The sequence below is a fragment of the Jaculus jaculus genome, chromosome 4, assembly GCF_020740685.1.
Source record: "Jaculus jaculus isolate mJacJac1 chromosome 4, mJacJac1.mat.Y.cur, whole genome shotgun sequence".
Lineage (NCBI taxonomy): Eukaryota > Metazoa > Chordata > Mammalia > Rodentia > Dipodidae > Jaculus > Jaculus jaculus.
The window spans coordinates 98,063,013-98,077,301 of NC_059105.1; the positions used below are offsets into that span (position 1 = coordinate 98,063,013).

At 36.4% G+C, this 14,289-nt stretch overlaps 1 protein-coding gene across 2 annotated transcripts in view; it reads right to left on the reverse strand.

The window, feature by feature from the left end:
- The window catches only part of Arhgap15 (Rho GTPase activating protein 15), a 671,175-nt gene that overhangs the window by 628,468 nt on the left and 28,418 nt on the right, over positions 1-14,289 (reverse strand). Inside the window, exon 2 of one of the 2 annotated variants that reach the window (XM_004651815.2) lies at positions 13,430-13,608. In XM_004651815.2, coding sequence (XP_004651872.2) covers positions 13,430-13,594 — 165 coding nt within the window. In that variant the 5' untranslated portion in view covers positions 13,595-13,608. Of the gene's footprint in view, positions 1-9,597; positions 9,731-13,429; positions 13,609-14,289 lie in introns of those variants that run through there. The other variant, XM_045148540.1, reaches the window with a different exon arrangement.

Sequence of the window (14,289 nt, forward strand, 5' to 3'; positions counted from 1 at the left end):
CAAATATATAAATAATAAAAGCATATTTAAAAAACAATGTTTTTAAAAGGTGAGAAGTAATCTTCCTTAATATACCCTGAATCTAATCTAAGCTTTCTTGTCCATTCACATAGGAAATGTGCTGTTCAATGATTCCATAAGGAGTAAACAAGAAAGCACATAACCTCAATGGGACATCAGGTAACAGAGGCTCTGCAATCATCTTTCCTAAGGTAGAGCAGTTAACTAGCTGCTTTAATTCCCAGTTGATACTATGTTTTGGCCTTAGCACATATAAGCAATTTGAAAATGTTACTCATGTGCCATACTTTTCTTGCCTTCTTATCTGGATGGAGTATTTGTCAAGCAGTTCATAATGGTAACTGACCCTGTGAACTCTGATCTTGCCTTCATGACTCACATTCTCCCTTTAGATCTAGTACAAAAGCACATTCACATCATGATTCATTCTATGGCATGGGGCTAACATGGTCTGCTCCTCTTAGATATGACATTAATGGCAGCACATTTGATAGAGTTACAGAGTAAAACAATTACAAATTGTTAGATCAAGACAGGATTCCAAAAATGGAGACATGGAGGACAGCACAGGGTGACAGAAACATAAGGAAGGGGGTCATCCACATTCCTCAAGCAACCACCCAGCCATTATCCCTTCCTTGACTAACAATTCTCCAGGTCTAGTTTTCCTGCCTCCTTATCTCCCACCTGATCACTTTTGGTCTCACACCCTAACTATGTGAAATGGCTAACATGAATCTATCCAAGATGCTGAGATATCCAGTAAGCAACTCAAGGACCGGTCAAGAGAGTGGGTGGGGAGGAAGGGGAGGGCAAGAAAGGGGGTGAGGGACACAAATCTAGACCAAAATGGCAATGGTACCATAAAATTCTATGTTCTAAAGGCAGACCAAATGGTTGAACCTTCACCAGGCCATTAGATGGAAAACCTGAGTCACAAGGCACTGGAGAGGGTATGATGGAGACGGACCTTAATCTTCTACAGATTCATTCTCTCTCCTTCTCCCTCTCTGTCTTTCTCTCTCTCTTTTTCTCTCTCTCTCTCTCTCTCTCTCTCTCTCTCTCTCTCTCTCTCTCTCTTTCTCTCTCTCTCTTTCCTCTCTAATTCTTTTATATTACTTATCTTTATCTTCCTTCTCTTCATGGGCACTGACCTGAAACTCCCAGTACCAGCAAGTGGATATCATCCAGAATGAGCTTTTGATCAGAGAGATCTACAAGATTTCCTAAAAGAATGACAGATTTCTGTCAGAGTACTTGGTGATGCACCAAAGTTTAGTGGTAAGACCATACTGCTGAAGACACCATATGTGGTTAACAGGTAACATGGAGTGACATGGCTGGAAGCTAGAAGAGAGTCAATCCCCAGTCAGCATGTCTAGTGCCAGAAGGTGCTACATGGACGACTGGGGGAAAATGATCCATATCTGTCTAAACAACTCATGGTCTAACCTACTTAACAGCAAATAACCTTTTGTGATGTTCATACAAGTGCAATAGTGGTGCACAGCCATGGTAGGAAACCAACTGCTCTTGATTTGACTAACTGATCTGCTCAGTGGAATGGAATACATAGCTGGACCTGGGAAACAAGTCAGAACCATATCTAAGAATGAGCCCACTCTCCATTATCAAACTACCACCAATTGTGGGCTAGAAGAGGGCCTACACCTATTAAATTCTCTCTAAAAAAAAAAATGAGGGTTATCCCATTTATCTGGTACTAACTTTACTCTCTGTTGGAGAATCTGGTTCTCGTTTTCAGATAGATGCAGATCCTAAGGAGAGAACCACCCCATCCTACCTCAAAAGGACACCAGGTGAAACTAAGAATAATTAGTGAAACAAGCAAGGGTGCTGATTTCTTGGTGAACCTGGTACCAGCACAAGGGTGAAGGAGATTGACACACAAAATAATCAACTACCAAATCAGATATCCACTGACACAGAGGCTCCCAACACCTCATCACTGAAGCAGACCTAAAATGAACCCAACATGGCTCAGGGAAATTTTGTGGAAGACGGGGTGGAAAGTATTGTTTTAACTTCCATTAAGTTATCATTAATTTGATAAAACTAATAAAAGGGAGCTAGAATAGCCCTGAATGAATAAAGATGAAAGCGGCTTGATCTCTTTTTTAAGAGAGAGAGAGAGAGACAAAGAGAAAATGAGAATGTAGGTATGGGTACTCCAGTCCTCTTACTATTGCAAATGAGCTCCAAATGCATGCATCATTTTGTGCATCTGGCTTTACAAAGGTACTAGGAATCAATCCCTGGCTCTCAGGTCCTGCAAGCATGTGCTTTTAACCATTGAGCCATTTCTCCAGCGCATAGCTTAACTTCTTGCCAAAGAAAGTTTTCCAAGAATTTTTGTGCCCAGAGAAACAAATGTGAGAATTATGTCCAATGGTATACATGAATGTTTAAAGTAGGTTATAGTTAGGAATGATTTCAATGATAACATTATTTTAATAAATAAATAGCTTGTCATTGGAGATTTACAACACACTAAAAATTCATTCAATAGGGTATGAAAAGAGTCATGGCCTCTTAGTTCTCATGCCAGTTTTAAGCACCATATATGCATCACACAAGGCAAGAAAGTCACACTAACATAGTGGTGAGGGTGATCATGGCCATTTCTATGACTCTAACAAGCTAAATGTGAGATATACCAGTATTAGGAGTCTACCACCTCACTTGAGTTAAGTATCCTTAAATGTGGCAGGAAAGCTTTCTAGCCCTATGTTTCCAAGCAATCTATGACATAGTTAGTGCCAAGACATGTTTCTTGAATGAGTAAGTAAATAGATGGAAACACTTGATCTGTTTTATTTTCCATTTTTTGGAACTCTATAATGACACACATGAGTGGGTTGAAGGGGTGACCCCTCAATGAACAGTAAATTACTCATGTAGGGGCTGTAGTACCCATCATTATAGTAAAGTGACCTGGGATCTATGAATGGAGAACTATAGGGTGAAAGTGACAACAGCAATGTTCCTATATGCATACAGTTTTCAATTTTCTTAGCCAGAATATATTTTAATTGTGGATAAAAATTATAGGAATGTCACAATATTATTCTGTGCAAAAGGAAATACATTTCTTAATGTTTTAAGACAAGTCTCTATCTCTTTCTCTCTCTCTGTGTCCTAAAAGCATAGAAGTTAAGGATAGCATATCCAAGAATGTAAATTCCTTTCCTGTCTATTGCATCATGTGCTATTGACATTAACACTGTCAATAATTCATGGTAGAAGAGAAAGTTGCCATGAAAGGTTACCCATTGTCAGGCATCGATCAATAGGAGACCACAGTATGTGATGTATTATCAAGTATCAGTCAGATTTCACTCTCATACATACTCTGGAAACAACTATGCTTACATTCAGTTTGCTTAACCTGAGCTAAGATTGTTTGTTCATTAACCTTTCACTGCTGATTAGAGAATATGCCATAAATATAGTTTAACTAGAAAGTATCAGCTCTGGCTATTTAATTTGTGTGATCTGGTAGTGGGCCTCTAGGATTTAGCCCCTTGTGTTGATGTTAGAGTTTATGTTAGAGCAAACAAAACTGTCACTTTGTTTTCCTGTCTTCCTATATTGGGTCACTTGGTGCTATATGATATGATCTAAGACAATCCAATGCAAGGAGACACATGTCCCATCTCATTGGAAATACACAATCTGTATCCTTCTTTTACCCTGTGGGAAAAAAACCAAGTCAGGTATCCAAAAGTAGCAGAGCAAAGTTTGATGTCTTTATTACTTCTTTTTCTCTTCAGAGATCGTCTAACGACACGATGCAAAAATTAAACTGCTTCCTTATAATGACATTGAAAGAGATAGTACCTTGATCATCTGTGTCTATGGTAATTTAGGAGGGCAATCACACAAAAACAAAACTGTGCCTGAGCATTTTTCATCATAAATCTTAATATAATAGCATCTTAGAATCTTAGAAAAACAAAAAAGATTTCATCTTTCACATATGAAGCATGAACTAAGGGATGAAGGAACATGAAATAGTCATCACTACTTGATATGCTTTATTTAGGATATCAAAGCAACTGTTCTATTCCTTGATAGAGTTCCTGTACAAACTGAATATTTACACACTCAAAGTTGACTTAATTTCATGTTATTTTTTTAAATACTTATACACAGATTGATTTGAATATGAATTTAAGAGGTCAGAGTCAGTCACTATACCATTTTTTAAATTGTTTTTGCCATAGACACAGATGATCAAGGTACTCTTTCAATGTCAATATGAGGAACCAGTTTAGTTTGTGCATTATGTACTGCATAGGATGCTAACCACCAGAAAAAGGGGGGAAAAAGCATTTTGCTGGTGAGGCTCCTGGTGAAAACACAAAATGATATAATGTAGAAACAATAACAAAGAGGACAAGGTGGGGATTAGGAGAAAGAAAAAGTAATTCTGAATTTCCTCTCATCTTTTATGTCTTCTCCAAAAGATTCTGTTCTTGTTTCTCAGTACATGGTTTAACTTTAACACGTCCTTAAACTTGCCTGACATATGAAAACCAGACATGTCTTTAGACTCAACCTCCTTATCTCCCCCGCCACAAAAAAAAAAAAAAAAACTTATTCTCAATGCATTGGAAGTAAATAGAAATCATTCAACCCATCACCTCAAAGAAACAGCATATGAAACAAAATGTAAAGAGGTTGTAAAGAGGATGGCATCATGGCTGCCAGTGCCACATTGCTGTGCATTTGCTAATTAGATGGAACACACATTATGGTACAAAACAATGCCTTTGCCTTCCAGGCCATTGTTTGGAGATGTTTCGACTTATCAGTTTTTAATATGTTCTTTGAAAACTGACACATACTTTACTCACATCTCTTTAGGAACATAAGGATTCAAAGGGTGGGTAAAATACTTTCATGCTTCTCCATATAAACCTGAGAGAGTAATTAAACAGATGGTAACAATAAACTGAATCCTAATGCATCGGGGACTAAAGTCCTTATTAAAAGCCTTACACATTGAAGAGAGGGAAAAGAAAAAAAAAAAATCAAACCTAAACCAAAACTCCAGGGAATTGTTTTAGCAGTCAACACCTTTATGCCTCCAGTGTTTTCCAAAGCCGAGGCTAATCAGCCATTTAGTGATGGGTTTCCAACCACTAGGCAAGGGCACCTTGAGGTCTCTCTCCTCAGAGCTGCAGAGGACAGCCACTGTGTAACTCTAGGACATGTGACCGCTCCCCAGGCTGCCTGCTACATACACAAATGTCACAGTTATATACCCACCAATGTCACTTGACATACTCCTTCCCCATGAACCAAGTCCTTTTGAAGTTAGAAGATTTACAAATTTCTTATACCAGAAGCCAAAGTGTATAGTTATCAAAGAACTCTGAGAAGATATAGGGAATTCCAAATGTCTTCTGTCTTACTCTTGGCAATGGAACAAACCTCTATTTATTCTATTGTGAAAATATAATACAATTCTACTCATTTCTCAGGTCTTAGCACTGCCAATGCATTCAAAGATGAGTACATAAAAGATTTTAATTTGATGATAACATTTCCCCCTTGTAAATATGTGTGATTGTTTCTACAGAAATACACAAGTAAGTTCAAACACATGTTATACACATATATCTGTCTATAAGTACATTTCCATTATACCTCTACATAAATATATATCTATAGCATTTATCTAAATATACTGAATATACTGATACAGAGCTACATATACATGTATGTAGCATACCCACAATGAGATCACACATTGCACAAACTAAATGTATGAAAAGATATAGATATCATGCATATTACAGAAAGATTACTGGGCCATCACACATATAAATATGCTGCAGTGGCATTATATAGGCACTTATAACTTGGAGGACAGTGGACTAATTATTTGGTGTTCTGTTTTTCAACCTGCTCAGTTCTCTGTCTCACTTGGTCAACCTTCTAAATACCATTAATGAGAAATACTCAGCCTGAAAACAACATTATAACATTTTAACTAAGGGAAGGCTAGCAAGAAAGCAGCATTCAATATCCCATGTTTTAAGTTAATCAAGCCTGTAATCATGATCATTTAATAGATCTTTTTGAAAATTGAGGCAAGTATTAAAACTGGAAAACATACAATGCACAATCGACCCTAAATAAAATGACAAACACTATCCTGTAGCTTGCATTACTCATGTGCAGGTGCCCATCAAGTTAATATACTCCAAAATTTTTTAATATTTGGATATTGATAATACACCTGAAAAGAATGCAGTCATATAAGTTGTGTCTAAAATTGACTTGTGTCTTTTTGGGAGATTGCTATAAAACTCTCCTAGTCACTGGTTCAAAGTTATTTTGAGGGTAAAGAGTGATAAATAAATAAAATAGGTTCATACAAATAATTTAGTGGAAAAGCATTGCTCCTGCCACTCCGAGTGTTAGGTAACCTGCTTTAATTAGAATATACAATTTTAGATTACTGATTATGAACATCATGGGACCTGAGATTTTGATTCATCAGTAATTCTCCTTTATGTCTGCACTAAGATGTAAAAATTAGACCTCTGGCTCTCACTCAGTTCCAGTCTTGCAAGCTGGTGCTGCAATGCTCTTACCTGTAATCTCTAGTACTGGTCTGCCCCCTTGTGCTCCTACAGTGAACTCAACAGAGAACAGTGTGCCTTCTCTGTACATGGAACCACTGCAAAGCCCCACTGTCACTTCTCACTTTTCTGGCAAGTTCAAGGTCAGTGTCTAGCTATTTTCAGCTCATCTCTTCTTGATCCATGCAGAGAAATGACAAGGTAACGTGATTCAGGGTCAGCTGTATTACAGGAACCGTTACATAAACAGAGAAAGTGAAAATCAATCCTAGCTGACAGTGACTTCGGGATAATCAGGGCTCACTGGATGCCTCTGTCAGTTCGCCTGCATCAAACACCGTGTGACTTCTGTCAGATCTTTTTAATAAAACTGTGTTCTCACTTTCAGCTACCTAAACAATTGTACTAGAGCTGAATCTTTTTAGATTATTTTAGCCTTCTAGATTTGTACACCCTTCTAATAGTTCCATGAAAACTCTGAGAGTGATGCCTATTATCACAGGCTTGTTATTGACTTGAAATTGAGGTATTGCTGCAAAAACTGCCACTCTGAATGATAGATGCATGCTTCCCCACACACTGTTGCATCCTCTAAATTGAATTTGAATGTTCTCAGCACTTCTCCCCAAATAATCCACAGTGCTAACTCCTCTCTCTTCTTTCTGAATACCATACTACCTAACCAGTCACTTCTGGTTGAGGAAGAGTTTCTTTTACCTTTGTAGTTGTTCAGAGTTATTTTTCTAACTCATTTTCTCTCTCAACAAGGCATTTTGCCCAGTTCAGACAGGGAAGCTGGGCATTTAGCAGGATATTCCACGGCAACACCACCCTGACTGACAGCACCTGATATGCCAGTTTCTTTAAGGAGTTGTTTCATCCTAACCACCTTGTGCTCACTGCAAACCATGAAGCAGACTACTTCACTGAAGTACAATTTACCATAATATTAGTTGTCAGTAAATTCAAAGACGGAACTACTAAAGCTATAAAATGGATTAGAAGCAATTTAAAAAAGAATTAACAAACTAGAGTAAGAGTATACTGTCAACAAACAAATGCTCCATCATAGGACTGTAATTTGGAATTTTAATTACCCCTCTGCTCGGTAACAAAACAATGTCTGAACTGGCAGCGATTTGAATCTCTCACAGGTCATTGAGCATTCTAGTTAATTACTCTATGAATAGCCTGTTTTTCTCCCCTCTGGAAACACGTTTCTAATGGCAGTCAAGGTCTGACAAATGTGTCATCTACATAATTAGCTAGGAAGCAACACAAAACATTAAACATGCTTTGTGCCGACAACTATCAAAACATTTCATTTGTTGTCAATTATTCATTACTTTGTAGGTTCTGAAGGGGTTGTTATTATGGAAATAAGTCCAGATGCTAACAAGGTTAGAGTTTTGGATTCAAATTAGTAAGCAGAGGACTAACTTTTAAAAAAATGTATCCCATGTTCATTCAGCACCATGTTCAAACAGTAGGAGATTATACACAAATTTAGCTATGCTCAAGTTAAAATGAAAACAGTACTGTCACACTGGTAGATTCCACAGCCCTGCCTCATTCTTTGACCTCTCTAGTTTCATAGGAATCTTTCTCTACCCTTTGGTAAGCCCAGTTTGTGCTTGGTAAATAGAGTTAAAAGATTCTTCCAGCAAGAGAAAACATAGGGTGGCTGGACGGAGAAAAAAGTCTCTGACGGGTTTTGCAATTTCTTCTCCCCATGGCTTATTAGGTAAAAGTGAAAATTCCAGCTCACAAACTTTTGCATACACTCTACTGCATGACTACAAATGACACTGGCTAGATGTTTACATTAGATCATCTGTGAATTTTGTTTTCTATTATTACTGTTGTTGTTGGTGGTGGTGGTGTTGGTGTGTGTGTGTGTTCAATTTTGGTGGACCTGAAATCTTTCTCCTGTTACTATTTTATGTTGCATGCACAGCTAAATATTGTTTTGAGAGCAGCATTCCTATTTTATATGGAGGATTCAAAAATGCTTCTCAATGGCATTGACCTCTCAGTGGTAAAGAAAATTGTAATGGAAGACACATTATTGCATAGTCATATCAGAGTCTTGGATCTGTGGAGAGACTCACTCCACTGTCCTTTAGCATTTCCTTATAAAGAAAAATGCCTTACAAATGTCATGTACGATAGTCCAATAAAGATTAAGAACAAAACACTGTCCTTATGTTGATGAGATAAGCAAGATTTAACTGCAGAAGGCAGCATATAAGAACAGCTCATAAGAGTTATTCTCAAATCAGAAAAATAGAATTCAAATTACGTTTGTGTGTGTTTAGAATTTAATTGAGATGATCAGTTTATTTTCTATACAATGCTGGTCAGATGCTAGATAAAAAGCAAAGAAAGAAAACAAATTCTATCAGGGAAACCAAGAAGACCCGTTATCTACAGGGTGTGCAAAATATGTCAGGAAATAATCCTAGCCTGTGTACTGTAACTACCCGGTTAATAAAAAGAGATCAGCTACTCGCCAGGAAAAAAAAAAAAAAAATGTCTGTATCTATATTTTTCAAAGCAAAAAAGGAGTCACATCTTACTCTACATAGGACACATTGAAATAAGTTTTAATAATCTTTCTGTAGAAAGAAACTAATCCATTTTCAGATCATACAATCTACAGCAATAAAAGGAAATCATCAAACTAAAAACAATTTTAGAAATGGCTACAGACTCTCATTTAATTAACATGCAACAGATCATATATTTATGAGGAAGTCAAAATATTTAGGAAGCCTATAATCCTGTAAAGCCGTAATGTGGTATAAAAACAACAAATAAATGCAAAGTGTTACAGTTACACATGCCTGCCTGATCAATGGTTTTCACATATTGATCTATAAATGGAGATGACAGTCTGTGTTGCCTGCACATTTTCCAAGCAGCGCTATTTTTGCACAAAACCAATACGGGCAATTACCTTTGTTTGAGATGCCAAGTCTTATCAATTCAATGTGATTTAGTGTCATTTTAATTAAATATCAGGATCCACTTCAGGACAATTTATCCAAACAAAGCCTCAAACCTAACTATAAGCTTGATTTGAAGTAAATATGGACAAGCCCGACAATCTCATAATATTTCTCAAAAACTCTACTAAACAGAAGGCTTATATTTTTAGTAGCAATTTTGTCTGCCTTTTTGGCTAGCCACAACTTTGGCAAGTATCCTATAATCACAGAAGTAAGAAACAAAAGAAAATTGTTTCCTTTTTTTTTTTTTTTTTTTTTCTTCCTGATAATACACTGAAAGGGAAAATGAATGGGCATAGTCTACTTATGGGAGTAAAATGGGTGCGCTCTGGTAATACTGAGGAACAGTTCTATTTCAATCTTCATCTGATAACCAATAAAGCTATCTCTCCCACCACTGTGCATGATGGCTTTGAATAAAAGAATGCTGTTCTATGGATTTGCAAGATGAAAATGGTGAACAGTCATACATGTTGCTGCTTAAGACCAGCATTAAATGTTGAAATTCTCTAGCCTGCAAATCCTGTGTACAGTTTCCTAATTTAGGCAATTTAAACTCTTCACTAATATCTATACTAAACTGTCCAGCACACTTAAGAAATTCTCATAAATAGTGCCAAATCATTTTAAGCCTTTTGTACTAATTATTTCCTGTACTGCCCAGCATGCTTCTCAGCCCTTAAATGGGCACATGTGACTGACCCATCTACTTGCATTTGGCTGTCCGCTTTTCTGGTAAGCATGTCTGGTAAGACCACTGTCCACCTTCCAGAGGCCCAACTCTTGAACTCAGGATGGGACCACAAATCACCAAGACTCGGGAGCTTTAGTTGCCACAGAATGGAGCTCTAAATTTCTCTTAGACTGTTTTTTTCCACAAATCTCATCCTTCTATATTTAACATCCCATCTCTTCAACATTCTTTAGGTAGTAAATTAACCCCTTGAAATTTTGAAAATAGATTGATGTTTATTAAGCTAAATAATAAAAAAATATTTGGGGCTTAAACAAAATGACATTCACCAATAACATACTAGTATAATCTTAATACCTGTTTAACAAAAAAGCCTTCCTGAAAAGTTAGACCATCAAAATTTCCAAATTGACAGATAAATTCACTTTTGCTAAACTTATGGAAATATTTGCAAAAATATTTCAAAATATTTTTTGATTTAAGGTATGCAGAGGTTCTTATGAATTGCCCAGAATTCTATGCCATGATCTAGGTACACAGTCACATAAAAATACTATAATTTAACAAAATGAAAAAAGAACTTATGAGTTAAAGACAAAGGTGATTTGAACCTAAAATTCTTAAAATCATTTTTGTCATAAATTTAATCACTGGATGAAATAACAAATAATTTGCATTATTATTTAATCCAGTAAATATAAATAAGACTTAATTGTTATAGTAGTCAAAAGATATGATAAACAGGAAAATTTATTAAACAGGATATACAACATATGTATAGCCTTTAAATACTGAGTGTTTTTTTTTTTCTGTGTAAATTACATATATATGTCTCTGTTCAACAATCTGCTTTTTGTGAGCATGTGCATACATTTTTAGAACACAGCCCATCCACTTCTAAATTGAAACTCTCACCCTTGACCTTACCCCATCACCCAGCTTCTGAAAAATCAAGTTCTTAGTTTAGCCTGGGCAGATAACTTTAACAGGCTTGTTTGAATAAATACGCCAAAATACTTTACATTCTGTCAGTATCTAGTCAGAAAATTGTGCATGGAAAAAGAGATGAAAAGAACTGAGACAGAAAGAAAATTAGTGCCATGGCAAGCTTTCAATACAGTATCTCTGAGCCAAGTTTTCTCTGTGAAATGACATATCCTCACTAAAATATCCCTTTTATATAATTATGCACTGAGTACACATAACCAGAAGTAACTTTTTATTTTTGTTCCTTATCTAGGAATCCATATTGCTAAGGCTAAGAATGCGGAAACAAAAGCTGGGATAATTATAGCTAATTTAACTTTGGAAAACTCTTATTCTCTGGCAGTCCAGCATACAACCCCCCAAACTAAAGTTATGTAACAAGGTAATATCAACAATGAGAAACTGCATGATAAAATCCTGCCCAAAAGTGAAAAATGCTAATTTTGTCTCATTTAGCAGCTGGATACAGAAATGCTCATTAGTTTTAAGAGGGTTAATCCTTTTAACTTTTGCATATTGATATGCCAATTATGCCTAATTGTACAAGAGGCATCAGTCAAGGTAATAGTGCATAAACACATGAAAGTTATTAAGTACATCCCAACATGTAATAAAGTAGGTGTTAATTGGTAGCTGAGTTCTGCGGCTATTGAGGTGGATAATTCATTGAGAGATGGATCACTTGTAATTTCTCTCCATAATTCCTTTTGCAGTCTCATGCTGTGATGTTTTCATGCTTGTCAAAAACAACTGCGGCATAGTGCCTTTTGTTAAACACAGCCAATAAAATATGTTAGGCATCATTAAATATACTTAACTTTTAAACTTTTTCAAAGGTACAGTTCTTACTGATAGTACATATAGAGGGTCCAATAATTTACTGTAACCATTGCCTCAAGTTCATACTTAAAGAACAATCTAGCTGTTTTAAAAGTAAAGTCAGTTAATAGTGTTGTGCCTCCCAGCAGATAGTCTTTGTAAATGAGAAAGTAAATAAAGGAAAATGCTTTTCTCATGAGTTACCTTATCTAAAGATGCATTTATCCCACCCCCAATCTCTGTGTACAACACCTGAGGAAAGAATGAATTAGGTTCATATTTTTCAAGCTCCTGGGATTGCTGTGGGTTCATTTGAAATTCGAGTGAAAAATGGGAAATAAATAGAATTGGTAACATGCGAGTCAGCAAGTTTATCTCATTTAATAACTCAGTTAGGGAGCTGAATATTTCATAGACCCCTATGATATTAACAGAACACTCAATTAATAGCTCACATGTTTCTTCAGCGTGACTGGGACTGGCAGTCTGTCCCCAGCTAACCTATTCTCGCTCCTGCTCTCACTATGTGAAACAAAATAGATCTGGGGTCGAAAATAGTGGCTAACATTGCATAAATAATTTTGTAACATCCTATGGCCTCAGCTGCAAGTTACCACCATTATGGAAGAAAATTAACCAGAGGAGACTCATCACCATCAGTGGGTTTAGTAGCTCAGGATGCTTGCAGGGCCAGGGACACAATTGGCAGTAGAGTTCATCCCAAACTATTTTATTTCAAATCTTTCTAATGACACACTATCGAAGCAAAATGGCTTCCTCTCCAAACCTTAAATAGCCACACCATTTCAGTCATTTCAGCCTTTCCAAATCAAATCATAATTTCTACTCTCCTACTAGATGATGGAGAGATTTTGAGGGAGAGACTTTTACATTTTTTAAGGTTTTTTTTTTTTTTTTTCTTTCTCAGTTCATTCTTAGCTAATTTTAGCCTCTGGCTTTCCAAAGTGATATACTGTATTTGGAAGTACAAACACCACATGCTAGCATAACCTCATTATTTTTATGACACTGAAGCATGATAGTAGAGGCCCTTAAAATGAGTCAAAGGTGCTCTTCAGCCCTCCTCCAAATCCACTTTATCACTCTGGATTAGGCCCAGCTCTTCTCTTGCAACTGGGGATATTATTATGACTATAAGTGGGCAGGATAAAAACAGTTTTCTCATGCACATTAGGAAAACAAATAAAACAAAGCTAATTAGTTTTCAAAAAAAATCTGTATGATAAAAGAACGTAGCATATTTGGAGTATTTGACTTACAGGTTCAGTGACCTTCCCAACATCAGTTAAGATCATAGATTTAGTTTGGCTCAGCCTGTCCTGGTGGCTGTTGTTGTTTCTGATTCTCATTTGCACAGCTCCTGTGGCTGGGTGGGTGGAATTCAGTGTTTCCAAAGAGGTATCACAATTTGTGGATGACTGCATATTACAGTGTAATCCTGATGAAATATAAAAGCATTATATTATTCTAAATATATGCTTTTGCTGAAAACCTATCAATGGTTCATGGCCCTACTAATCATTAAGGTATTAAAATTAAGTAAGAGTGTTTACTTCTCCACCAGTGGATGTTTGAACATGTGGAAAGAGATATGTTCACACATAGGCAGCACGATTGTCTAATTCCATCAAGGAACTTCTGTATCACCCTTCCTCATAAAGAGACAATGGTGACAATTCTTCCCCGTTAGGACATAGGTTCTTCTAGTCAGCTTCCCAGATCCACTAAGCACTCTGCATTCATTACCATATTACTTGTTAAGCCAGAGCTATATGACTCAAACCACATCTGAAAACTAGAATTAGTATTGGTGTGCTAAAGCAACAGTCCCCACATCTACTCACACTATTCACAAGGGGAAATTTACATTCTTTTGTCCCCTATCATTACTCACTGAACTAGATTTGTTAGCTTAGTTGGATATAATATTTCAGAAGACTATGAAGAAAAGGAAAATCAATTTCATTTACTTATTTATACCATATATTTTACTTATTTATACTATATATTTTACTTATTTATGCTATATAGTTAATAGGAGTCTGAATCAGGCAAGGGTATTCAGTGTGGGCATACTTCAAAGAAGCAGCAGTGAGGAAAATGTAATTTGGAAAAATAA